General features: G+C 37.4%; 1 protein-coding gene across 3 annotated transcripts in view; it reads left to right on the top strand.

Moving 5' to 3' along the window:
* The window catches only part of nphp4 (nephronophthisis 4), a gene marked incomplete in the record, with an annotated part of 192717 nt that overhangs the window by 34656 nt on the left and 130177 nt on the right, over window positions 1–27884 (top strand). For all 3 annotated transcript variants that reach the window (XM_042221036.1, XM_042221035.1, XM_042221037.1), the window contains 3 exon segments: window positions 1484–1633; window positions 7077–7213; window positions 24700–24884. In XM_042221036.1, coding sequence (XP_042076970.1) covers window positions 1484–1633; window positions 7077–7213; window positions 24700–24884 — 472 coding nt within the window.

The following is a 27884-nucleotide window of genomic DNA, read 5'->3' as shown; positions in this document are numbered from 1 at the left end:
TTTGTGTTAGAGGTTAAAGTTAAACTGTCTTCAGTTGGATCTGCCCATTAAATTTTAATCACATCTTGAACCCTGGATTCCCTGAGAGTTTGTAAAACACTGTAGCACTCTGTTATGGATCCAACTTGTGATGTAAAAATATATTTTTCAATTTTATATTTTTCCTGAATAGTTTGAGGCTGAAGACCTGGTGGGTGAAGAGTTAACAACAAGGTTATGATAATTAATTAAAACTAAATGAAAATAATAGCCAGGAACAAAACATTTTGGTCGCCTAAGATGAAAACTAAAATTAAGATTATATAATTTTGGAAAACTAAATAACTAAATAAAAAAAATATATCTATAAGGGTAATTTTTAGTATTTGTTAATTTGGTAAAATATGATTAAGTGTTTATTGACACTTTACGGTTTTACAAGACTGTAAATCATCTGCTTTTCAAAACTTTTTGTGTTTGTATTCTAATACCCAGATCTTGCCCCTTTAAATATACTATATATTATATCTATATATCAGTCATATCCAGTCATGACCACTATCATTAAAACAACCAAACAAACAAAAAACATTATTTCCATTTGTAGACATATATATATTTGCTGGTATATGTCACCACTCGTACATGAAAGGTTAGATATGGGCATTAAAAACAGGACAAGAATCAGATGGGGTGGAACTGGGTTGATCAGTTATTACTGCAGGTCACTGACCAGCCTCTAGGTCAGTGTGCCTGGAGCTTTAGCAATCGATTTCACAGCGATTTCCAGCAACCACTTTCAAAAATATGCATATTCTACTGCTTATGTGTTACCTTTAGGTTCCTTAATGCCATTGTCTTGAAACAAGCTACTGAAGTGAATGGAGCATCATGTATTGATTGTTACTGATGCTGTTGAAGGTGCAGTCATTAACCCTGTCAGAGAGAAAGATTGCAATGCTTTGCCAGGCTTGAAGGAAACCAACATACGCAGCGCATCAAACTCCACTTGACTCACCTTCCAAATGATCTGTGCTTTGTGTTGATGGCAGGAGTTGTGGGTTGTTGCTTGTCATTGGGCGACCTCCTTGAATGATGACGATGTCTGCTTTATTGCTCATACCTTGTGTCTCATCTACGCTGCAGTGCCTCTCTGGACGAGCGTGTTTTCCAAGTTGAATTGTTGTCATTTCAGTTTCAGCCCTGGAAAATGATGCTTGGAATGTAATGGAACATTGCACATAAGTCACGAACAGCAAAAATGGAATATTGAAAAATGAAAGCGTCTATGTGTGTTGGGTGTCAGGTGAATCCCTGCTTCTGGAGAAATATTAGATTGCATCGTGCCAAGGAGATGGATAACATTTTTCTGGGGAACTTGAGGATAATGACAGGGTAAAACAGCATATCTTTCTCATTTGGATTCAGAAGAAGAGTTTGCCTATTTGTCATGAAATGCGTGCAGAACATTCAACGTAAATTTGCTGTATGTCTCCTTTTGCAGATCATAATATGTTGAAAATTATTGAAGGAGCACATTTGGCCTGTGTCCTGAAAAAACATCCTGCACTGGATTCTGTCCTGCACCTCTTTCCAGAGAATGTCCTTGTATCCGGGGAAGAGAACATTCCTGGACTAGTAGCTTCCCCGACAGGTAAACTTTACATCACTGAGAAATTTTAGGATCTTAAGGCCCTTTTAAATAGGACATGCTGCGCCCTGAAACCCATTCTTTTCCTTTGCTTGCACCACCACACAATAATTGTCACTCACCCAACTTTGACTGCTACATGCTGTGACATACCTTCATGCAACCAAAAGAAATGAAGCCTAGAGCTGTTCTAAATTCAACCACACAATGTACCAAAACTGAAGAAAGTTGATTCTGTGCCTATTTGAGTTCAATAAACTTTATGACATAAGTTTATGTGCATGTAAGGACCTCGGGAGGAAAGCAGTGTGTTGTGGAAACGACAGTTTTCACAAGTAGGGACAGCATCTAAGCTTTCTTTTTTATCGATGTGAGATACATGTTTTGAATGACTGGGAGCAGGCGCATCTAGTACATGGCGAGGAGTACTCACGTGTACTTAGTTATGCACTCCTCGTCAGAGTTTGTGTTAATATGTCAGCCTGCAAGAGTACAAAGCAGCATGTCAGTTAAAATACGTATGAATATTCATTGTGTGAACTACTTTAGAAAAATATTGATATGTTTTGAGATCAGCGTAAGACGAAAGCTCCCTAATGAATTGAATATCTGTAAGTCTGAGTTTTGGTTTTTACAGCTGGGTGAATTTAAATTGTTTGCCTTCAGCTTATGTGGCTGGATTGTTACTCTCATTAAGATTATTTTAAACACATTAAATCCTAATGACTGTCATGAGGCCTGTGAGCAGGAGAAGTTACTTGTTAGTCATTGTCTTGACTAATCAGCCTACTTTTGCCTTTTACTCATTTATTCAATATATGCTTCTACAGACACCCCCCCCCCCCCCCACAAGGTTGGCTGTTAATGTGGTGTGCCTTTGCCCATCTTAAAGCGTCAGTTCACTTATGAAGTACAAGACCTTATAAAATTTCAGAGAGAAGGATAAAGCCCCAAACACACCACAAGCCTAGAGAGTGTTTAGGACCATCTGGTAACTGGTCACAAGAGAAAAATGCGTAATCCTCATTTGGCTGGCGAGTGGTTGCTGCAGGTTGCTTGGTGTTGCTAGGTGAAGTTGGTTGCACAGAAGAATATGATGCTTCATGGAAAACTCCTTGCAATTGCTTTGCTCACTAGCAAATTGCTGTGGTCACTCACATTCTTAAAGAAGGATTCCAGCTTGTCTGCAAACACTTGCTAAATAGTTGCAGAACAGTAGTGAAAAGTGTTACACAAACAAAAAACAGAGACCGTTAACCTTCAAAAAAAATGTTGCACCTTTTGAAACATGTTAGCTTTAGTGGGAAGTTACAGCAAACATTCTTTTTTTTCAGTCAACCTTTTCAACTTTTGCAGTAGTTTACAAACAAGTTGGCCTCTTCCATGTAAATGAGTGGCTGCTGCAATTTTCTAGTATCCAAAGCAATCATGAGGTTTTTGTTGTAGCACCCTCTTTGTGACCGATTTCACCTAGCAACTGCAGCAAGATCGGGGGGTTAGGCCTGGGGGACTGAGGCCTCAACACCTTAGTTCAGTGGAAAGTAAAAGGGGCAAAAGTGAGCCTAAAGAGCATAATTGTGCAGCTACTTACCAGTTAGTAAAGTATTGTGACAGATTGAGAATTTTATTGGGTGTACCTGCACTCATGTGTACTACAGATTGTGTGTACTTGTTGCACATTTTGTCCCCTTTCAACACCCCAGTGAGTTTAGAGTTGGAGTGATGTCACCTGAGTAATATGACACTGCTCAGTCAAAATCATTTAACATGTCATGTCTGATCTTATATTATATAGATCAACCGCTTCTCACTTTTCTCCTTCAAGCTGTCACAATAACATACGGGACATTCATCATAGTTATTCCCTTTTTTACAAACTTAGTTCCATCAGAAGTTGAAATGTCTGCAGTACTTAGAAAGTGAGTTTCTAAGGGGGAATGTAATGAAGTCTGACAGTGCAGAGCTATAATCATTGGGAGTCAGTGGGAGGTATGGTAGCAGGCTAATCCTCTTCATGTTCTGGGGCTGTGAGCAGCAGAGACCTAAGCTGCCTTTTAAGACCACAGCCACTGGCTTGATATTCACACTGCATTCAGAACAGTCCAACTCTGCGCTCCTGAGACAAAGGCTGCAATGAAATGCTCAGTGGCTGCATTACTCTTGAAGAGATTACAATCACACTGGCTATTTACTCTTTGTTGTGTCTGAAAGGGGTGATTGTGGATTCAGACTTTCTTACATCGTCTGTTTGCTGCAGTGCTTTGTTCATTCAGTTCGGGTTCAATTAATGCCAAGTATCCAAAAGGAAACTGTTTTTGTCTGGTTTTTCTGACAGAAGCATTTCAGTCTTTCTCTGGTTTAAATATTCCAGTGACTGGGATTAGAAAGCTTTCCACAACGCATTAAAGAAATAGATGTACTAAAAAAGGACTGAAATTCCTGATCCAGCTCATGGATACGCCTATGACAAAGAAGGGAATATGATAAATCAACAATCATATAGTATATATATATATATATTATAATATATATATATAATATAATATATTATATATATATAATATTATATATAGATATATATATAAATATTATAACTAATAGCTGACTAATATTATTATATATTGCCATATATAGTATATATAGGCGTGTATATATATATATAGTATATAATATATATATATAGTATATATATATATATGTTATATATAATATATATTATATGTATATATATATATATATATGTATATATATTATATGTATATATGTATTATGTATATATATATTATGTATAGTATGTATGTATATATGTATGTATGTATAGTATATTATGTATTATGTATGTATGTATATATGTGTTATTATTATATATATGTATTATGTATTTATTATATGCTATTATATATATATATATATGTGTTCTATGTATCATATCCTTTCACTATATATATAATATATATACAAAATATATCATATATATTATATATATATATCATATATATATATAATATATATATATTATATATTATATATATTATATATTATTATATATCTATATATATATATATAATACAAGGTATATACTATATACTATCTATCTATCTATACTATCTATACTATATATATATATATATATATATCTAAAATATAGTATATATATATGTATTATATATATAGTATATATATATAGTATATAGTATATATATATATATATATATATATATATGTATGTATGTTCAATTATACTATATCATATATATAGTATGTTATATTATGTATATATATATATGTATGTATATATATATGTATGTATATATATATATGTATGTATATGTATATATATGTATGTATATGTATATATATGTATATATATATATAATGTGTGTGTGTATCTGTAACTAGCTTAATTATGACCTCTTATTTCAAGTCAGTTACAGACATGCAATACAGGGCTGAAGGAACATTGTGTTGATGTATACCAGGGATAGTGTGTTAGATGCCGCATATATTTCTATGTGATTTGAAAATTCTCAATATCTCAGAAAATGACGGCTATCCATCTTCCACAAGCAGCCAAAATCTGTCTGTTAAGATGTTAGCCAGCTTAGATTCAATTGTCTTAGACCATGTAGGGGGGCGAGATATAGCAGCATGTCTTTGAGCTCTTTTTAATATGTCAAACCAGGACAGAAACCTTTCTGTTGCTGTCCTGGCAGTCACTATTTTCCTGACTGCTGAGCTACTGAAAAATTCCCTTGCTTGGAAGTGTGTTATATTACTTGCTGATAAGTACATATTAACCACTTTCATACTTTTAAGTCCTCAGTTTGTTCTATATGATGTGTTTTAAGTCCTGTTTGTGCAGTTGTGGTCAGACATTTTCATACTCATCATGGACATGAATATCATGATCATTTTGTGCTCTTAAAAATTTATTTTCCCACGATATAATAATTGTACAGCATGAATGAATTTAATGAAAAACAAAAAATGGTTGCATGAGTTTGAATATATTTTGTATTTTCTATAATGCACACAGGGTTAAAATTATACATACAGACTCAAATACTTATATAGACTCCTCTAATATTTGGTTAAGTTTCCTTTAGCATATCGTGCCTTAAACAGACAGTTCAAAGAAATCATTCAAGGCCTCAAATACAAATGTCATTCATGCCCAGGATTAGTGTATGTAAACCTCTGACCATAACTGCAGTGTATAATGTAGATCCTTTAAATGTTACATATTGTTTTTAAATGTAAGAAGAAATAATTCAGTACAGCAATTTTATGGGGTTAAATATCTTGCTCAAGGACAAATTGGCATGCGGACTGAAGGAGCTGATAGAACTTTTGATTAGTGGACAGCTGGCTCGAAATTCTGAGCTGCAGCTGCACAACTGACCAACTGACTCACTCGCTGATTGTCGCTCTTTCCTGTCAGACGCTTTGGTCGGAATCAATTTCGATGAAAGCTGGAATTTTCAGACTGTCTTTTTCAGCTCATCAATCTTGACAGCTGTAATTCTCAGCTGACATCAGGAGACACTGAACTTTCCAAATGTTATGAAATTCTTTTTCCTTGATGGCTGTAAGGTAGCTTATGTGATGCTTCAGAAACTACTGCAAATTAAACTGGACTACAAAGACAATTAGCACATATAGGCCCATATTTCTATCTGCAGTTTGTAGTTGTAGTTTACTTGGTTCTGTTATGGGACCTTCTTCAGTTTCCACATGCACACGTGAGAGCCTAAAGGTGCGGATAACACATCAGCAGGCACAGAACAGAGAATGTATCAAGAACAACAGATGTGGATTAGGTGCAATAAAGCATGAATACAGAAGCTAGGGTGGAGGTGGATCGTAAAGCAGCTTGCAGATATCCTGATTTGGATTTTAGAAAGGTGTCAACAGAGTCATCAGCTGATGCGGCACTGAGATTGGCTGATCTGCCAGGATTGCACATAATGTTTTGTCCTTACTTTATGTGAAGAGAATTTTAATAAATCTTTCATAAAACTGAAAAAAATCCAGAATAAGCTTGTTGCACATATCATTCACTTTTATATATTAAACACGGAGTATACACACAGTGATTCTGCTTTTTTAAGCTGTGCATTTTCATTTGAAATCAGTCTTTCATGTTTCTTGAACTTCTCCGATGCCATTTTCTGGGGATGATGGAAAATTAATTTTACAAATGGGTCATGAACAAACTGTACTGAAATGTATTTCAGAACTTGTAGCTTGCATGTATTACACTAGATGGTGTTTTCTCCTCCACAGTAGTCCAAATGGAACAGACATTTTCTGAGCGGAAAACACATTTAACAGAGCAGGGAAGAAATCAATTTAGTCTAGGAAAGCACTCTAAATATGACTGAGGAAAATCGTGTAAATATTGAGGCGTGTGTGTCAGTTGATGTTATGTTCACGCTGTCATCAGGAGATGCTCTGCTGAAGCCTCAGACGCTCAAAACGCTGCCCTTCACCCTGAACAGACTTACCATCTCCCTTCAGCCGTCCCTGGAGAAGTTCGAGAGCCAGCTGCTGCAGCTGATCAATGCTGACTGCCAGAACACAGTAAGGCCAAGCTTTCATAACACACACACAGTCTTGATAGTTTTTGCAGATGACACATCAGGGAAGGTTAGATGACTGTTTTTCATAAAATACACAGATCTGTGTCTCATCTTCTTTAAAGTCCATATTCTCATGCGGAGCTCTGCAGTTGGAAGCATTTAAATTGCTACTGCAGTCAAAAACGATATTCCATTGATAAAAAATATACTGGCAAAGTTTCATTTTGAACTATATACACTCATAAAGCATGTCTTTTCCTCATCTTACATCCTATTTCCCTTAAATGTACAGTATATGTGGTGCTTACTTGGGAAAAGCAAATTGCCTTACGGTTCCCTTTTATGAAGATACATGTACGATGCATACGTACAGTCCTGATTTCATTCTTGTGAGGTGGCCATTCACCAATCTCCTCAAATTAAAGATGACCAGGATGGCCTTGACATACCTCTGCCAAGATTATTTTCTCCGGCCTACTTTCCTTTATCTCACTTTCCGTTTCTTTAGTGTGCGAGCCAGAGCCCTTTTACAGCTGCCACTGCAATTTAAGCCACATCACCTCCCAAACTAAATGGAGCTTATCTATCCTCTTTTCTTTTTTTCTTGTCTGTGGAAACCCAGATGGTTAACCGTATTTGACAGGTGCAGCTTTGGACTAGCAATTATATGTACAATGGCTTCGCACAGGCCCTATCTGTTCACTTCAGCCTAAGTGAGATGTGTCTCCAGTAAGGATGGGAATTGATATGACAACACTGTCACTCCATATCTCTCTCTGCCTGCTCTTTGATACTGCTGGGTTTAATCCCCAAACTCAAACACAGGGGACTAAAGGAGAGTAGATTTGATTAAGTGGAGCAAATAGTAGGAGCTGTTGTAAGTGTGTCTGTGATGGAATAACCAAAATTCTTCAAGAAGGCAGATCTTGTCAATCATAGCCATCTTGAAAACACTATGGGTGTTTATCTTCTTTTTTAAGAATTCAGTTGTGTGTAAAACTGCATGTATAGAACAATGTTAGGGTAGTCAGCAGAACTGAAAAACTCAGTGTTGGTAAAACCTGTGGACAGAAACAGGAAAAGTGTTTGGTCTATTGTATTTCTTGTACGGTTATTGACTTTCTAAATCTTAAAAGCTGACAAATGCCATTAATAGCCAAAATTAAAACTAAAATCAAAACAAAACTAATCTGAAAACTGAAATAAATTAAACTGAATTTTAAACCAAAATAAAAAAACCAAATGAAAATAACAGTACTTATCAATCAAATCTGATTAGAAATGGCCCAAAACATTTGCTGACTTTTTCCAGTGCAGGGACGTTGTACTTTTAATCCACAGTTGCATTATAATGTTAATGTTAAATAATCAGTATCTTATTCATTCCATTTAATAGCCTAACTAAGATCAAAAAAATCTGTTTTCATAAATTACCTGGCCAAGAGGACAGCAGATTATTAGCAAAAGAAATCGCACAAATGCAACTCTCACACAGCACAAATAAATAAACACAGCATCCATATCATATGCAGTAATATGTCATAAAAAAGTAAAAATTCAAGAGCAATCTCACTGAAAAAGGGAACAACATAAACTTTTTGTAAATCATCCCACAGTAATGTGTTACGACAAGTTCAGGTCCCCGTGTAGATTACTCCAGAAACAATGGGACAGCATAATTTAAAAGACATTTTGCTCAATTTCTGTTCTGACACTGGGGACCAACATCTGTATAACAGCGTGAAAACAAAGGTCCAAACTCATTGTGGTTTTTACGCATGCGTGTACTGTGACAAGAACAAGCCAACACAAGCAATTTTTTTTTATAAACAACCGGTGGAAAAAGGTTCAGACATACAGACATGGCCACTTAACAGCAGCATAGGAAGAACAGTGAAGCATTTAAATTTCACAACACGCTCTCATCCCATCGTGTAAAATACCGACGATTGTGACAAATCGTTGCTATGTTACGCATTGTTAATGATAATGCTCCTTTAGGTTCTGGTCTGGTGCATTCATAGCAGGACACTGTAATTCAGTAATGACAAAAAATATGGCAAGTGTTTTTCTCATTTTGAGTGAAAACTAGATGCTTATTTTTCATACCATAAAAAGGTGGTTTATAGTTGTTATATACCAGCACAGAGTTGACAGCGAGTATAAATATTGGTCTAATTTTTTACATAGAAGTTGTATTCCTTTTGGATAGAACTGTGTAGAATCTCAATAATGCAAAAGATCCACAGAAGAATAAATATTTTATTTATTCATTTATTTTTTTGGCTGACTTATAGTTGGATGGTGGTTCTTATCCTCAGTAGTCTTGTTGTAAACTCGACCAAAGGTATCAAGGTACAAAACCTACTGCCAGCACAACAGTCAGCTTGTGATGATGGAAGATTGAAGAGAATGCTAGTGGAGCTAAGGACCTGTAATTTCACAAGGTTTTACATACACTTGTATATGCAGGTCATGCAGCCCTAAACCTCCCTTTAGAACATTATTGATTGATCTGTACAATCAAACAGTCAGTTAGGATTTTGTCTCCACTACTTTTGCATTAATGAAACATATTTCAGTAAAAACTGAAAAAAAAAAGACTAACCCAGTTTTTTTTTCTTTTCCAAACAGGCCTATTCCCTTTGGCACTTCAATCATTAAGCATTTACAGGCAGCTCTGTCCTTTTTATGTTTTGTCCCCTTTCTCGTTTCCAAGGATATTTCTTGTATTTCAATCCAGTTTTTGTTGCATGCATACAGTTTGAAATTATTTCTGAATATTTTATTTCCGTACCTAAGTGTAAATATGGGAAAGTAGACTACAACTTTTTCTCTGTGAGCAAAGTGTCATGCTAGCATGACTAATTTTCTCATATTGGCGTTCACACTTTTTTTCCCTCCTTGGTGAGATGTTCTTTGCAGGTCCTCATAACCAGCCTATGTTGCGTAGATGAGTTAAATGTTCCAGACTTTTATAACTTCAGCAATATGACGACATTCTCACGTCTGCAAGAGGTGTTAATACATGCAGAAGTCAGCTTGATTGCAGCTTTTAATTAAAACGTGTCCGCATGTGTGTGTGTGTGACAGAGAGACAGAGAGAGAAAGACAGACAGACAAAGAGAAAGGGTGTGTGTGTGATCTGTGTGTGACCTTTAAAGTGTGACTCCAGCTGGATTGTCATCAAGCTGTCTCTGAAGTGATGCTGACACCTCACACGCCAACTCGGTTTTACCGTTGTGTCTGTGTGTGTGTGAGAGAGTGAATGTGTGTGACTCCATGCTAGCGTGCTTAAATGATACTGAGGCAGGAATGGAATAGCAAAAATGAAAAGGAATGGGGAAGCAGATGAATGTACAGTACAGCATGAGACAAAATCCTTATACTGGCTGCTTGTCTAACATATCATCTTCACTTAATCTCCCCATAAGTATTGCTATTTTTAGCTCAATAAACTATCCCAGTGTTGCTTCTTTCTACAGTCCACTTTCCCATATATTATACAGCCTGTGCCCTAGTTGATGTGCTTTTTTATGTGGACTAGTGTAGCTACTTTACTTTTATATAACAGTTTAATGAGCACAAGATTAATTTAAATTGCAGTCTTGGACCTCTTCAAACACACTCTGACCCCCTGTTTAAAAAGAAAAAGGGAGAGAGAAAAAATTAACACTACTTTTCAGAGATGCTTGAATTTGTCTACATTCCCCAAAGCCAAAGGCTTACACCTCCAGTGACCTGTAGCACCCGCTCACCTATATCTTCAATAAAACCTATTGCGCTTGTTGAAAGGGCCTGAGATCCTGTCAGAATGTATGTAACATTTTAGCTTGTGATCAAAAGAGCAGATAGAACAGAAGATGATGAAGAGGAGGAGAAGAGCAGGGGAGGACCAATGCCGCGCCGCAAGCAGAACAAAACGCCTTAGGCTGATTTAATGAATGGAGAAAGACTGTGGCAACAAAGCTCGGGGAAGTTTTCATTTGTCCTAAAAGAAGAAAATTCACTCAAAGTAGGACTGCCCCTGTGGACGCGGTAGTATTTAAAAGAAAAAAAAGAAAAAGAAAAAAAGAAGCATTTTTTGTTTGAACATTTCTGAACAAAAGCAGCGTTCTTGCACATTGTTCTCCAAGGAAACCCATGTAACTGATGCAGTGCAAAAGAACAGGGTTTAATGCAGTTGGTGAGCATAAAATATTCATGGGATCCAGGTCTTCGTAGTGATTGACGATCCAATCATTAGAGGAGATAGACTGCAACTGATTATAGACACTGTAAGTCAGACAAGACAAGAAATGCCCAGCTGTTGAATCAGGAAAGAGATAAACTTTAAACATCATCGAGAAATTATTATTTAATTGATTTTCAACTGATTCTTTTCTCTCTGTCATGAATTATTTTAAAATCCCTCTGAGTGTCTTTGAACACTGTTTCAGATGACATTCAATACCATACAATACAATAAAGCTCTCCTGAAAAACAAAAGTTCTGCAAAAACACTGATTTCACTCTTTCACCTGCATTTAAAAGGTCTGTAAACATGCAAGGAAAATCATTATAAATATATATATGTATTTTTTACAAAACAATGTATTGCATTTAAATTTTTTAAGTATTAGTTTTATAGAATTTGAATAGCCAGTATGGAAATGTAAAATAAACTGAGTCCAGATAGAGAAATTAAAGTGTTACATTCTGTGGTCATTTATTGATTACATGCTGCCAAGCCTCCAGTGAGGACTGTAAATGGGACTATGTAAATTCCAGAAAATCCATTTTAGTGAGCACAGATGCCACTTAAGGATAGTTGACCAGTGTGAGTCAGATATGTGTCAAAACCGCTGACTGTGACACTGTAAGATAAACTATTCAGAAATTGGAACACGAGAATCAAATGTCATTTATCGATGATATTCCACTAAGCCTGCTTTATGCACTGTCGCTGCAGAGCTGTTGTTGCAGGAAGAGTTGCTACTGCTGTTTATCATTTCAATAGGGATTATCATTTCACTCACCTCATGCTGGCTGTTTCCTGACTGTAATGCTGAAGAAACATTTTTTATTTTTATTAAAACGGCGATTATGTAAAATTAAGTTTTTTTGTTTTGTTTTGTTTTTTAGCAACCTTATATTTTTTTAATTCTAGAAATCGCCTTACATTTTAGGAAGTATAGAAGTAACCTGATGGTTCAGATCCATTTTGATACAGCTGCCTAAATATCATTTAGCCCTTGTGTCTCATTATTGCTCATCACCTTAAGCCTCAGTTACACAGGCCTACAGACTGGCTGGTGACCCCCTGGTGGCTAGGCAAAAATGTATATTCTCTGACTGGCTGGTGAGTGGTTGCTGGATGTGACTGGTAGCAAAGAGAACAAACACATCCTCACTACAGATATGGTTGTCTGTATTGTGTATAGAAGATGCCAGCTTGTCTGCAAACGCTCACTGACTATCTCCTGAGCTGTACTGAAACCAGACAAAGTGCGACACAAACCAGGAATGTGTATATATATGTATGTATAAATGTCAAAGTGCAACTTGTCTTACCCATTAAAGCAACATTTTCCAAAAGGCACAACTTTTACTTTAACCTCCAAAGACCTGCTGTCCACATATGGGGACATCACATTTTGGGCTGTCAACAATACTAAGTTTTACTGTTTCAAATGAGCCATATTGCTCAAAGGGACACAATCGGCACTGAATGAACAATGGGCTGGGAGGTCCATTGTTCCTTCAGTGTGCCGATTTCAGTCATTATGCAAATGTACTGTTTTATAGGATATAAGAAACCTGCAGTCAGCTGACACTGAAGAAGTCACTTGGATGAGTGACAAAACGTTTCTCCCACTGAAAACGCTACGTCCAGATGAACAGAATCAACCTTTGGAAATTTTACTTGCCTGGATGATTGAGAATGCATCAAGACATATGAGGGTTTTCGTTGCAGCACCACATACCTCTACCTGAGTCTTTGTTTTTTTGTTTGTTTTTTTATCTAGCAAGAGCCAGCAACCGTCTGCAACAACTCGCAACCTGATTGCGGAATACACATTTTTCCCTAGTGATGGATGGTTACCATGGAGTCACTGACTGGTCTCTAAGGCTGTGTGACTGGGGCTTAGGAATTAATGAGAGTAATGGGCAGCAGTCTCAGCAATTACTCAAATGTTTAGGGAATATTCGTTTTTACCGAGCAGTTGCCATGTGACCCACCAGTCTTTTTAGGCCTGTGTGACTGGGATCTAAGTGGTGTTAAAAGGGCCTTATATGAGCTGTAAATCACAGACAAATAACACACAGACATTTCATAACCAAAACAAATTTCCTTTTTGTGTTTGTTACCAAATCAACTAAAAATGCCAAAACTCACAATGTATTAATTCTTCTGTGTTACATGAGTAGCCAAATCCTCGTTTTTAATTTTGTAAAATGAAGCTCTGTGGTGCGACACTACTTAAGCACATATATTGAACACACAGTTACACAGATGATCCTTTGGTACTGTTAATACTGAGGTTAAAATTGTCCCTAACAAATTTCAAAGAAAATTCTGAATTGTGACTCATTAAAAAACAAAAAAACAGTTGTCTACAACATAAATAATTAGGCTTGGATCTGAGTACTACAGAGAGATTAGGGTTAAAAAAATAACATGAAATGGACTTTTTCTTCCTGGTGTGTGTTGTCAGTGAGAAACAACCTTATCCTTTAAAGTTATGATATGATATCACATATTTTTGTGCTGTTGGTGCTCATAGTTGGACTCAGCATTAAGGGGTTCCTTCCAAGTCGGACCAACTGTGAGACAACATAATGTGATCATGATGGTGTAGAACTCCATGTGCTGTGGTTGAAAGTGTTACGCTACGCTTAGGGACAAATGGAATGAAATGGGGAGGGGAACGGAAAGGGAGCAGTATGAGTGTGTGTTTGACTCAATATTTTTGGTTGGTGAATTATGGAAGTGTTTCAGCGGTCGGGCAACAGTGATTTATCGGTGGAAGCTCTGTGCCAGTTAAAATTTGTTAAGGAGTAGGGGAGTGGGAGGATGAGAGCAGCATGCTAATGATGCTGCTACTGTTTCTTGCCACGAATGACTCACCCTCAATATGGGGGAGCTAACATCCACTGCGTGGGTAGGAGCACATACTCACTCACTCGCTCACTCACTCACTCACTCACTCACTCACTCACTCACTCACTCACTGTCTTGATATGGGTGAAAATGAACACAGGTCATAGATGCATTTGACTTAAAGGTGTGTGAAGCTTGATCTGCCTATATTACATGACTCTTTCAAAAAACAAAACAAAGGTTTCTATTGTAGGTGTGTGCCCTGATTGCACAGATCAAACAGGTTAAAACATGAAAAAAAAAGGTAAATTACCAGCTCGCATCTTCTCCCTGGCTATGTGAGAAGTGTATGATCATAAAAGCTCAGAAGTGTTTCCCTTTGTTTGCCGGTTTTCAAAGGTAAGAGAAATATGCTGGAGTTGTATAACTGACTTGGTAATTGGCTTATACAAAACTCTTGTGGGACATAATTTCTACTGCTTTTTTTCTCTCACACTCTCTTGCCATTTCTCTTTCACACACTCACACACGCCCCTTGAGATGACAGTTGCCATCTGTAGAGTTATTATTACCTGTTACAACAGCCTACACATCGATTTCACAAAGTACTGACATGAAAACTTACTGATTAATAGCTGACAGCTTTTAATGGTGCCTTGCAGAAAAAAAACCTCAGAAGCATCAGGGAAAAAAATTTGCAAAAGCTATAAGGTGGTTTTGCTTTTAATTATTTTGTCCTGAAACCAGTAAAGAACCATTTTTCTGTATTCATGAGGAATATATACATAGATGGAGGAAAATATCAAATAACAAACAGTCGCAATATTCTTGGCCAATCTGAAACCTGCTAATTACAGTATTTGTCATGTAATATATTTTTCTTAAACTTTTCTTTAATGGAAATTTAAAGTTGTAGTAATAATGAAACATAGACCATTAATTACCTTTTATATTTTATCTAAATTGGTACCAAGTTACATTTTATAAAAAGTGCTCCTAGTTTCTGGACAGAGCTGTTATATACAAATAAAAATCAGTTAATTGCATTATACTTTACTTGATTGAAAATATTCCAAGTCTCCTTTTTGCTAGAACCCAACACGCATTTCTTATATTTGTGGTCGTCTGTCCTCAGTTAAAAAACAAAACAACACACATCTTTTCTGAAGCATGTAATCGTAGAGTAACCATTACAGAAACATTAATACCTACAGTTAATAAGTTTTGTTCTTTTGTTGTGTTTTGCTGTTTTTGCTACCTTAAGGCACTGTAAACCTACACAGTTTTTAATGTTTCTTCATTTTCTGTGTTAAGCTGATTGAGTTTCGTGTAATGAAATCTGTTTTATAAATACAATTGTCATTATTATAAAACTGTTAAAAAAAAATTATAATACTATAGTCTGAAAGGCAAATGATGGTCGTTCCTGCACTTTTGACAGGTTTTTAAATTCTCCCATTTTATCAAAGTTCTGGGAGTTATCCTTTTGTACAGGCATGATGCAAAAGTTTCATTGCAGTACTGAAATGGGTCAAGTATGAATGCGTTAGGAGTTAGATGTAAAGTATAATTTTTCGATGTGCAGAGCACATTTATTGAAAAGCTATTTGTTAACCCAAACTACAATATTGTCCCTTTGCCCAAACCTTAAAAACAAGATAAAGTGACTAAAACAAAGCCCCAAATGGAATAAGGACCAAACTGGCTTCTGGCAAACATAAGGGGTGTTCACATAGGAAGTGAGTACGCATGCAACAATTGCTGATGGCTGGCCGGTAGTGGACTTTCCAGGCTCTGGTTGCCTATATAGCCCTCTAATGTGTTCACCATTCGGTCATGTCAATGAATGGTATCCTTCGGTCAGAGTAGTAGTCACTTTGATTGGTCGCAACATTTTGAAAAGTTTAATTTCGCATCGCCAGCTGTTACTTCACTTGCAGTTCTCTGAAGTCACCAAATGTTATTGACTTTCTGAACGCCTGAACATGTTTGAGTGGCTTCTTGTATGTATACACCTCTATTCCACCAGAAATCATTCCAACACCCAAATAATTTCTCTGAATTTTTTGTGCAAAGTGGATTAGTTCACCGCCTCCTAGCAGTAACCTTGTGCATACCATTGTGATGCTGATAGCATCTGAGCTAAAAGTCAGTATTTCACATTTTGGGATGAGAATGCGTTGGCTGGTCCCCCCAAATAATCATTCAGTTTAGGTTTTGCCTATTTGCTACACTTTCAGTTGAGTAAACTGAGTAATTAAACCTCCCCATACTTTAAGTTCCCATTTGTTTTTGTTTTTCACTAACACACAAACAAGCAGCTGCATTTCCTTCAGATAGTCAGTGTAAGATAAAGTGGATGATTGGGAATGAGGAGGACTATTATTAATTGTATTGTCAAGATAAGTAAGAAAAGATGTAATTAGTGTTTGAGTGATAGTCATTAAAAATATTTTCCCAGTTATATATTTCAGCTGGCCTCTGCTTTGGCACCTCAGTCACATGAAAATGAAGGCATTTGCCTCTAAGTGAGACGATGATTATATTTAATGGTTTTATTATTAAAGTTCAGCCCAGGAAAGTGCCAGGAAAAAGACTTTCTGAAACCACATTCTTGTTCACTCATTACTAGTTGCACAATTAACATTAACTTCATATTAATAGAAAATAGAGGTGTTGGAGACGTTGGTTTTGGCAATGCTGCTGATGATAACAAGCTGAGTGAATGGCATTGTGGCATTATTTTTTTAAGCTAAAAGTACACTGCACACTAGGCTGCTCATCTGTACTGTTGTTTGGATTTTTGAGCATTTGCATAAATATCAATGTACGAGTGAGAAACCTGATCAAAATATGTAAATACAGCATAGAAGAAGTAACTTTCAGCTGCACTCTTATTCACAAGAGGTCACTACAGCAGGTAGCTCCAATAGGGAATGTTATTGCCCCCAGCCTTAAAGTGTTAGTAAACTATACCAGAGTTGCTTGTCAAATGGATGAACAGTGTCTGAAACTTCCTCCACTCATTACTGGCATCATAATTTGTGTAACTTTCTACACTGAACATTCACACCCACATCCTACAGTTACTGGCCAGGTGTGTGGAGCTGAGAAAGTGCCATCTGCTTCTCTCCAGGTTTCATTTTCGCTCTTTACATAGCTCTTTCTGACACTTTCACTGTCATAACTAATGATGGCTTCCAAAGACTGTCACAGAATGTGTGCTGTTAGCTTCAAATGATTATCACTGTGCACCTCTGTAATGACAGCCGGTTTTGAGTGATATAACACGGTTGGATAATAAGTAATGTGAACTTGAATACTTTTACCTTTAGGTTTGTTTGGTAGTAGATTTCAGACTCATGTCAGGAATGTCTATTAGGCTTCATCTTAATATAGTTTGCATAACTGACTTGTATTGATGTGGTTTTCAGTCAGTTTAAAGTTTAATGCACTATGTTGCTGAAAGTAATCACTTTGCTTTGCTATATGCTTTCACACGTATTTCACACAAACTTGAGTGACATCCCATTGTTAATCCATGAAGTTTGACATGATGTTGGGCTATGATGTATGGAACGCCAGGACTGCCATAATGAATTAATTAAATACACCATTAAATAATTAATTAAATGTGTCAATAATTAATTAAATGTGTCAATAATTAATTAAAATGTGAAATACATAAATAATTAATTAAATGTGTCAATAATTAATTAATTAAATGTGGCAATAATTAATTACAATTGGAATTAATTAATTAAATAAATAGTTGTGACATATGTAATTAATTAATTATTTATGTATTTCACATTTTAATTAATTATTGCCACATTTAATTAATTAATTATTGCCACATTTAATTAATTATTGCCACATTTAATTAATTATTTAATGGTGTATTTAATTAATTCATTATGGCAGTCCTGGCGTTCCATAATGATGGCTTCAGTTATTCTAGGAAGGCTTTCCACAAGGTTAAGGGTGGTTAATGGGATTTTTTGACCATTCTTTCAGAAGCACATTTGTGAGGTCAGACACTGATGTTGAACACAAAAGTTGCAGTCTCTGCGCTAATTCATCATAAAGGTGTTACATCAGGTTGAGGTCAGGACTCTGTGCAGGCCAGTCAACTTCTTCCACACCACACTCGCTCTCTGTCTTTATGGACCTTGCTTTCTGCACTTTTGTACAGTCATGATAAATAAAAAAGGGGCCATCCCCAAACTGTTACCACAAAGTTGGAAGGATAAAATTATCCATTATGTCTTGGTATGCTGAAACATTCAGCATTTCTTACACTGGAACTTAAGGCCCGAGCCCGACTTTTAAAAAACAACCTCACGTCATAATCCCCACTCCACCAAACTTTGCAATTGGCACAATACAGGGTGGGCCATTTATATGGATACACCGTAATAAAATGGGAATCGTTGGTGATATTAAAGTCCGGTTTGTGGCACATTAGTATATGTGAGGGGGCAAACTCCTCAAGATGGGTGGTGACCATGGTGGCCATTTAGAAGTCGGCCATCTTGGATACAACTTTTGTTTTTTCAATAGGAAGAGGGCCATGTGACAAATCAAACTTATTGGTAATGTCACAAGAAAAACACTGGTGTGCTTGGTTTCAGCATCATTTCAGTCACATGAAAATGAAGGCATTTGCCTCTAAGTGAGACGATGATTATATTTAATGGTTTTATTATTAAAGTTCAGCCCAGGAAAGTGCCAGGAAAAAGACCATTTCACACCATTGTTTTTCTTGTGACATTACCAATAAGTTTGATGTGTCACATGGCCCTCTTCCTATTGAAAAAACAAAAGTTGTATCCAAGATGGCCGACTTCTAAATGGCCACCATGGTCACCACCCATCTTGAGGAGTTTGCCTCCTCACATATACTAATGTCCCACAAACAAGACTTTAATATTACCAACCATTCCCATGTTATTACGGTGTATCCATATAAATGGCCCACCCTGTACATTCAGACAAGTACCCTTCCCCTGGCAACTGCCAAACCCAGACTCATCCATCAGCAAGGCGGAGAAGCGTGACTCGTCACTCCAGAAAACACATCTCAACTACTCTAGAATCCAGTGATGGCGTGCTTTTACACTACTGGTGGCACAAAAGGCTTGGATGCAGCTTGGATTGCACTTACATGCAGCTGCTTGGCCATGAAAACCCATTCCACAAAACTTTCTGTGTGCTGTTCTTGAGCTAATGTGGAGCCACATGAAATTTGAAGATCTGTAGTGACTGACTCTGCAGAAAGTTGGCAAAATCTGCGCATTATGCACCTCAGCATTCAGTGACTCAGTTTTGTGATTTTATATAGCCATTTCATGGCTGAGTTGCTGTTATTCCCAATCACTTCCACTTTGTTATAACACCACTAACAGTTGACTGTTGACCGGACTTCATGCACATGTGGCATCCTATTGCGGTACCACCCTGGAATTCCACAAATGTTTTTGGAAGCAATCAGCATGCCTAGGTGCTTGATTTGATACACCTGTGATTGTGGAAATGAGTGGAACACCTGAATTCAGTAATTTAGATGGGTGAGTGATAACTTTTGACCATAAAAGTCAAAAGCTTGCGTTTTTTATAGAAGCCATTAGAAAAAGAAGCTATGCAGGACCCCAGCCCTCAAATACTATAACCTCTGTCTTTGTTCAAAGGGTTTTTTTGTCTTTTGACTTGGATGTTACCCAGTATTGCTATACTGGCAGCAGTCAAGAGGGTTCAGGACAACTGTCACGACCTTTAACAAAGTTTCTATCCCATTATTACTGGGATCAGACCCATTTTCTATATTGGGTTTCATATGTCTTAGTGTTAGCCACCGAGGAGAGCTTGCTCCTGCCTTTTAAGCACAAAGAAATAACCTTCAGAAACTAATTTAGGCTTCTCTGAAAATCTACGCTCATTTCCCTTAAAATTGAACAATAAAGCAGCTGCTTCCTGCTTTCCATTTCTTTTTTGACTGCTATTATTTCTAAATTTGTTCTAAAGGACTTTCTTTTTCAGCACCTCCATTTTATTCAAATTACAATGTCTCCAACTAAATCAGTTTTGCTTACTAATATTTCATCCTCACCCCTGTGTCTCCTTTGCCTCACCCTGGAGTTGGGCCGTTAAATTGAATCTAAGAAAATCTTTGTTGTTAATATGTGACAATGTTAATGCTGTTTCCAGGTGTTAATACTCATAATCTTCCACTTCTTCACTTCAGAGGCTTTTTCTTCCATTTTATTTTGGATTCAGATACAGATGAGAGAGGGAAATAATGATAAAAAAAAACACTCTGGAAAATAAGAAAGGCAAAAATGTGTCAAGTACACACTCATGCGGACTACAAACCCTTGTCAGCCATTATTGTTCACTACAGTGCATAGAAATATATGGTCTTTGTTTTCTGACGTGGTTTTCTTTCCAAGATAAGATGTGTTTTCCACCAGAGTTATCTTTGACTTTCTGCTGAGGGCTTTATCCCCAACCCAGATTTCAAGGCAATATGATTATTTTTCCTCAAGACTGCAGACACATTAGAAATGCGAGTTTTGCAGTTTAAAAAATATTTCTGTTGAGCCCTAAAGGCTTTATTGGTATCAAGTCACTTTTGGCTTACTCTTGATGGACTTCTGACTAACAGCCATGAGACCAACCATCACAGATAATAGTGGTGCACTGGCACTAGTGCATTTTCAACCCTTTGTGTTTTTCCAATGCAAAATGGATGGATAAGCAGAATGCTTAGTTTCCACTTACAACTCCCACATTAGGGTGACTTGTCTAATTAGAAGACAACAAAAATACAACTACAACCATTCCCTTACAACACACTGCTTTTGTTTGTGCTGTTAACAAAGCTCTAAAACAAACTGCATCCAAAAGCATGCAAATTAGTCTTGTTCTGCCTCCCCCCTTTCTCTTTATCCAACAAACACAAAACAGCATTTAGGCATGTTATCAGAAATGAATTCCACTTTTTTTAAACACAGATGTCGAGTGTACATTATGACAGCTGAAGGGACCGTGCTGATTGGTTACAGTGCACTTGTCTGGTTCAGCAATGTAAAAGCAAGCTCTGGGGAGGGGGAATATCAAATATGACACTAAAGTAGGAGACAACAAGCTTATATATGTGTGTGAAAAAGAGAAAGAAACACCCACATAGCACCGGTGTGCTCATCACTCAGAAAAGTCCCTCTTCTGTGACTCTGGAAATGGAGTATAATTTAACTTGGGGGCCATTTCATTGTTCCCTTTAAGCTTCTTAGCTTTAAAATATTCATATTTCAGACGAGGGAGGAAGAAATCTGTGACGGCAGCAGACGGAGGCAAGAGGGAGAAGAAAGAGGATAGCGAGCAAGATAGGTAGGGGGAGAGAGAGAGAGAGAGAGAGAGAGAGAAACTGATGGTGTGAGGAAAAAGAACAATGAAATGAAAGAGAAACTTGGAGGAGGGGTGTGAGGAGATGGATAGGGAGAACAGAAAGCAGCACTTTAACTGATGTTCTCTTATAAACAACTTTCTCTCTGTCTGTCTTTTATTTTCTCTCTGAAACACTTCATGGTAGACCTGTCCAACAAAAGACAAAGCCATTTCGCTGTCATCTTCCCCGCCACTGGTTTCCGTGAAGAAAAGAGGCGAGAGCAGACAGACTGTGTAGGAAAAGACAATCATAATTATAATCTGGATGTCACAGAAAGCAATTATTTACAGATATCCTGTCACACTTGTGCTGACAATTGCCAGGAAAGCCAAATGCATGATTTTGTTAGATAGGGTAATGTAAAGACAATTCAGTGTTTATAGTAGAAAATTGTAATGGTAAGCTGTACTGAGACAGAAGGATACTTCTGTTCCCAAGACGATATAACCACACAGTAACTTTAGCTATACTATATACAATAAATACAGTAGAAGTCAAAATGAATGGTTGAAATTTTGACTATGACTGTGCAGTTTACCCATATGGGAGAAAGACCCTTGCGCAATACCAATGCCAAGTGGCTGGTGGATTTCAGCCTACAGCAGCTTCCCAGAACAAGAATCAGTCAACATCACGATGCACACATCCAACCATTGGTCTCAGACACAAAGAGCTGGATAAAATCAAAATCTGGCCCAATCCACTCAAACTTTCTGAATAAGGTAACAAAATACTTCTATTGATCAATCTGTAACATACTTCTTTGCAACCCAGATGCTCCTTGCAAGCAACATAGCGTCTGTGCTGAGTAGACACACAAATCTACAAACAAGCATGGGTCAAAACAGCATTTTAAACAACATCAAAAGGTCAAAGAACAAGATACAGATTGGCTGGACTGACTACAACAAAGCTTCTTGTCCCAGATCCATAGATGCAAGAGTCTACCATAGATAGGATCCACGTTTCAGGTTTTCAAGAGATGTCGGAGCCGCTCACCTAATATCAGGGTTTAGGATGCACATGCATGTGGCTGAAATACCATACAGGAACATATGTGCCAAAAATGGCTTAAAAGTCCCCAAGACTCAAAAGTGTTTGAAAATGGCTGAGCTAACTTCTTGTGGGACTTCAGGTTCGAAAGTAATAAGCAGGTGCAGTGCTGGCTTAGCAACCATACACAGCTTGACAATAAGAATAAGAGAGAAATTATGATAGATGTAGCAGTTCCAGGTGACAGCAACATAAGAGTGAGACCAGGCAATACTAGGAGGTGAAGGATGAACTGGAACAGATGTGAATGGTGAATTCTAAACCAACAGGTTTAAACCCAGAGCTCTCTTGTCGTGAGGTGATAGTTCTAGCCATTGCTGCACTGTGCTTTCCAAAAAACAAACAAAGAGAAACACTTCAGGACAAGGTAACTAGTGTTTATTTAATCAGGACTTCTTTGTTAGAAATGAGGCAAATGTAGTTTACTGTGGTTTTTTTTTTCTTTCACTTGCACCACTGTATACAGCAATTTAGTCTTCCATAATTTTGTTTGGTAATTATTAATTGTTTTGCTTGTCACTGTGCATGCATGGTGCACGAGATTGACTTCCATGTGATGTTGACTCCTCTGTGTGAGTACATCTTAGTCTTGGCACTCAAAAACAGCAAACAGTAATTGATTAGAGCCTTAGCCTAAGTGATCCAGCTGGAGGACAGTTATGCAAGAGCTGAGTCGGTTGAAAACAGACTATACGTGCAGTGTTGCCTTAGTGAGCCACCAAATCTTAAAATAATACAAAAGAAATCTTATTAAAACGTACTGTAGACGCTAGGTCCACAAGCTGATTATTCATCATGAAAACTCGGCACATTAATTCATTTTTACCTGCATCTTATGTGCTTTTTAGTTGCCCGTATATGTGTAACAGCAAGGCTTTCTCTCATCACAAAATAGAGCACTTGTAATAAGCGGATAGTGTTTTGTTTGTTTCTTTTGTTAGAGGATAGTGAGAAATAAAGGAGTCACTTGAGGTTATCAAAAGAGCTTTAATCTTCCATCCCCATCACCAAAAGAAAAATATGGTATAGAGCTGTGCACATATTGGATAATGTAAGTGAGCGAATGAGCAACGATAACAAGAGGAGCGTAGATAGTAAACATGAAGACAGAGACAGAGATGGAGTCAGCAGGCGCAGAGATGTAACACGAGGAGAAGAACAGCAGCGAGCGGTGATGTATGTGGGCCGTACAGTTATCCAAGCGGGCTGGGCTGTTACTCCTGCTCCTGTTTCTGCTGTTGCTGTTTTAAAAGAAAAAACCCAAAGCTGAATTGATATGCTAATTTGATTGAGAAGGTGTGGGTGGATATGGAGAAGGCTTTAAGCAGCGAGGGGGACAGAAAGAGAAAATGACAACGAAAAGAGAAGGGAAAAAAGGGAGAGTGGGAGTAGCAGATGTGATGGAGAGAGAGAGAAAAGATTGAACTGGAAAGAAAAAATGGGAAAGAGTGGGAGGAGAGGCAGGTTCAGCGTCGCGTTGCACTTCGGGGTAACAGAGTTTACAGTCAGTCACTGAACAGCTGTCAGTCAGCTGCGCATTAACTGCAGCTGATACAGGGTGGCAAAGCCATTTCTGCCAGCACTTGTTTGTTAAACAAAAGGAAACTACATAACTGAAAAAATAAGAATAGTATACACTATTATTTGAATGATGTCTTTCACATATTTTTGTTAATGATAAAATACTTAATTACAATACTAATAGAGCTAGCAAATTATTGGTTAATAGGATAAGTAAACAAGGCTGCTGATGGAAACTTTCATGTTATAAATCAATTTCAACTAAGAAACAAAGTCCCTAACACTGTTACAAAGACATAAAATATAATGTAAAAAATAAAATACTAATATTTATTGATTATAAGTATAATATATGTTTACTTTTTTCTTCACCGATTCTTAGATACAACCAGGATCAGATGGTGCAATAAGGACAGTTGTCATTCAGGAAAGGAGGCTTCATGTTGGAGTCCACAACGGCTGGTGCTTCCTTGAGAAGCCACAAGTGGTAGTACTGGAGGCCTTTCCCTCAGGAGTCAGAGGACGAGCAGGCAGCCCTTCCAAACAGAGCGCTCTGAGTAAGGACAGGTGAGCAGGAGGAACTCTTTATGTCTACAGTAAAGCTTTAATTCTACACCATAAAAGAGCAGAGATGAGCAAAAACCTTTCCAGGAGTGATAATGTTTATGGTATTTCCTCAGCCTCTCCAGATGCCTTTCCTTTTGCTGATGGGCAAGTGATTCGAAGTTTATCTTGCCATGTCAGCACAAGCTGTATTTTTGAAAAAGCTTGGCTGGTATGAATATTATTTGTCTGTATTACTGGTTCAGAGATGCCTAGAAAAAGTTCAATATGCAGACTTTCTTCCTTCCTGGTGTTTCATAAGGTATGCAGTATATATAATGTATTTGGTGTGTGTTAATGTTATTATACAATACAATACATGCATTATATAATGCATGTATTATATAAATAAAATTACGCTGTATTGAATTGAATGCACTGATAAGCACAGCAACATCACAAGGCCTCGATGCCCAATGGAAGATGACAGTGGTGGCTGATTGCAGGATCTTCTGTAGCAAAGAAAAAACCCTTCAGTACAGCCAGCCAAGAGAAGAATCAACACACATTAAGAGGTCGGTGTGCAAATGAGGACAGATTTATTAGCCCCTCTATTAAAATTTCATTTTTTAAAAAGTATTTCCAAAGTGCTTTTAAACAGAGCAAGGAATTTTTAACCCAGCCTTTCTAAACAACCTTGTTTGAATTTGGATGCTTAGATTCTTTTACTTTGCACACAGAAATAAAATAGATGGTCTTCCAGATCTTGGTCTTAAACTAATCCCACAGATTTTCTGTGGTATTCAAGTCAGGTTTTGTGCAGGCCAGTCAGTAACATTCACTTTGATTTTCTGCGGGTAGTTCTTCACCAGGAGCAACGCATGTTCTGAGTTGTGCAGGAAGAAAAAGTGACTGCCAAACCCAGTTTTGCTGTTGACTGCATGAGGTATCTTCCACCTTGATGAGATCTGAAATTCCAGACTGAAGCATCCCCACAGCATAATACCCCCACCACTGTGTTTCAATGTGGGGGTGGCGTTCTTTGGGTTGTACGCCTCTCACGCATTTCTCGAAACATAAGCAGCACCTCTGTGGCCAAAGTGCTCTAGTTTAGTCTCGTCTCACCAAAGGGTGTACCTCCAGTATGCATAATCGTTCTGAGGTTGGCGTGCTAAAGTCTGGCTTGAAGGTGTCTCTTCTGCAGAAGTTTTTCTTGGTCTACAACCTCACAGTCCATTCCTGTGCAGGGTTCTAGTGATCGTCTTCTTTGAGAGGACAATCTCGACTTGGGAAAGTCATTCACGCATCTCTGCAGTTGTTCTGGGGTCTGTAGAAACATCTCTGACTAGTTTTCTTTCCAGAGTCTTTGAAATCTTTCCCTTTCTATCTCTGCCAGGCTTGTTCTGAGCTGTGTGGCTCTCTTTGAATTTCTTGATGTTAGTTCTCACTCCAGTTCTTGACACTTTGTGAACATCAGCAATTCTTTTCCTTAAGTCTAAAGTGATTTCTTTAGTTTTTGAAATGATGCTTGTGACGGCTCAAACCCTCAATGAAGTTTTTATACTGTGTTTAAATTGGAATATAACCCTCAGTTTTAACTTGATTTTACAAGTTCCGAGTATTGCATAGTTGGTGGTATGACTCAATAAAAAAAGAATACTTTTTCAGGGAGCTAAGAATATTTACCCTGGTAGTTTTTGTTTTTTCTGTAGTGAAAATCCCTATCTGTGTTAAAAAGCATTTGAGAGGTTTTTGACAAAAAATTTAAATTTCAAGGGGGGAATTATCCTTATCTGTATATAATCCAAGAGCTAAATACAGTAAACAGAAGAAGAGAAGGGAAAATAAAAACTGTCCTATCCAGAGCTGTATTTTCTGCTAAGCTTCACTCAAATGCATCAGTGTTCACTGCAAGACACTTCGTTTTACAGATGGACAACTCAAAACATACTCCGAATGGCTGTAATTCCACAGTTGTTAATCCATTACTTTGTGAAATCTTTGCTGAAAGTCAGCACTTCAGCTGCATTTTGATCTTGGTTTTCCAAATGTATTGCAGTGCCAAACTGAGCCACAAATGATGAAAATTATATCCTTTCCAAAAATATCTGTACCGAACTGTAATGTCACACTCCTGCTTGCCTGCTTGCTGGATAAACAAGAACTTTTAACACTGTGAAAAAAAGAAGTGCACATTAAATCAACACAATAGTCATAATGTGGAATGGTCATGTCTCGATGTACATTATGTTGAAAACTTTCTGTGTGGCTTTGTAAAATATTTGCTGACCTTGCCCATAAAAAATTCTCTTTTTCATAAGGGCTCCCATTTGCTAACCCAAGCTTAGACCCATAATTTACACACCGTACCAAAGCATACAAGATTCATACCTCATAAAACAGTCACGAAGTACATTCAAATGTACTACATTCGGTGTTAAAGTGGTTAAGCCAGTGTAAGGTCATGAGCACCTGGCTTAAATCATGAAAATAAAACGGAAGAGAGAGAACTCCCAAGTGAATTTCACCACTACAATACAGATAAATTGCAATCAAAATCATATTATCCAGACACTCCTATCTACAATAGGAGTGTCAAACATAACGCCCAGAGACAAGAACTGGCCTGGTAAAGAATCCAAATCAGCTCACTGGACAATTCTGTAGATTTCTGTAAATTAACGAAAACTTTATATTTTGAACTACCAGAACTTTTTCTCCAGTTTTAGTTTTACTGGCCTGTATGTGGCCCACGATGTAAAATTGAATCCTTGATCTACAATGTCCAGTCCTTAGAACCGCTATTCACAATTGGTGAAATTGAATAAAAACCAAAAAAAAAATTAATAATAAAGATATTTTCTCCTCCTTGAATCGCTACCTTATCGTGGTGGAGGGGTTTGTGTGTCCCAGGGATCCCAGGGGCTATGTTGTCTGGGGGCTTTTGCCCCCTGGTAGGGTCTCCCATGACAAACTGGTCCTGGGTGAGGGACCAGACAAAGAGCGATTCAGAAGACCCCCATG

The sequence above is a fragment of the Haplochromis burtoni genome, unplaced genomic scaffold (assembly GCF_018398535.1).
Source record: "Haplochromis burtoni strain Fernald_Lab_line unplaced genomic scaffold, NCSU_Asbu1 Contig_60, whole genome shotgun sequence".
Taxonomy (NCBI): Eukaryota; Metazoa; Chordata; class Actinopteri; order Cichliformes; family Cichlidae; genus Haplochromis; species Haplochromis burtoni.
This window is presented reverse-complemented; position numbering and strand designations above follow the sequence as displayed.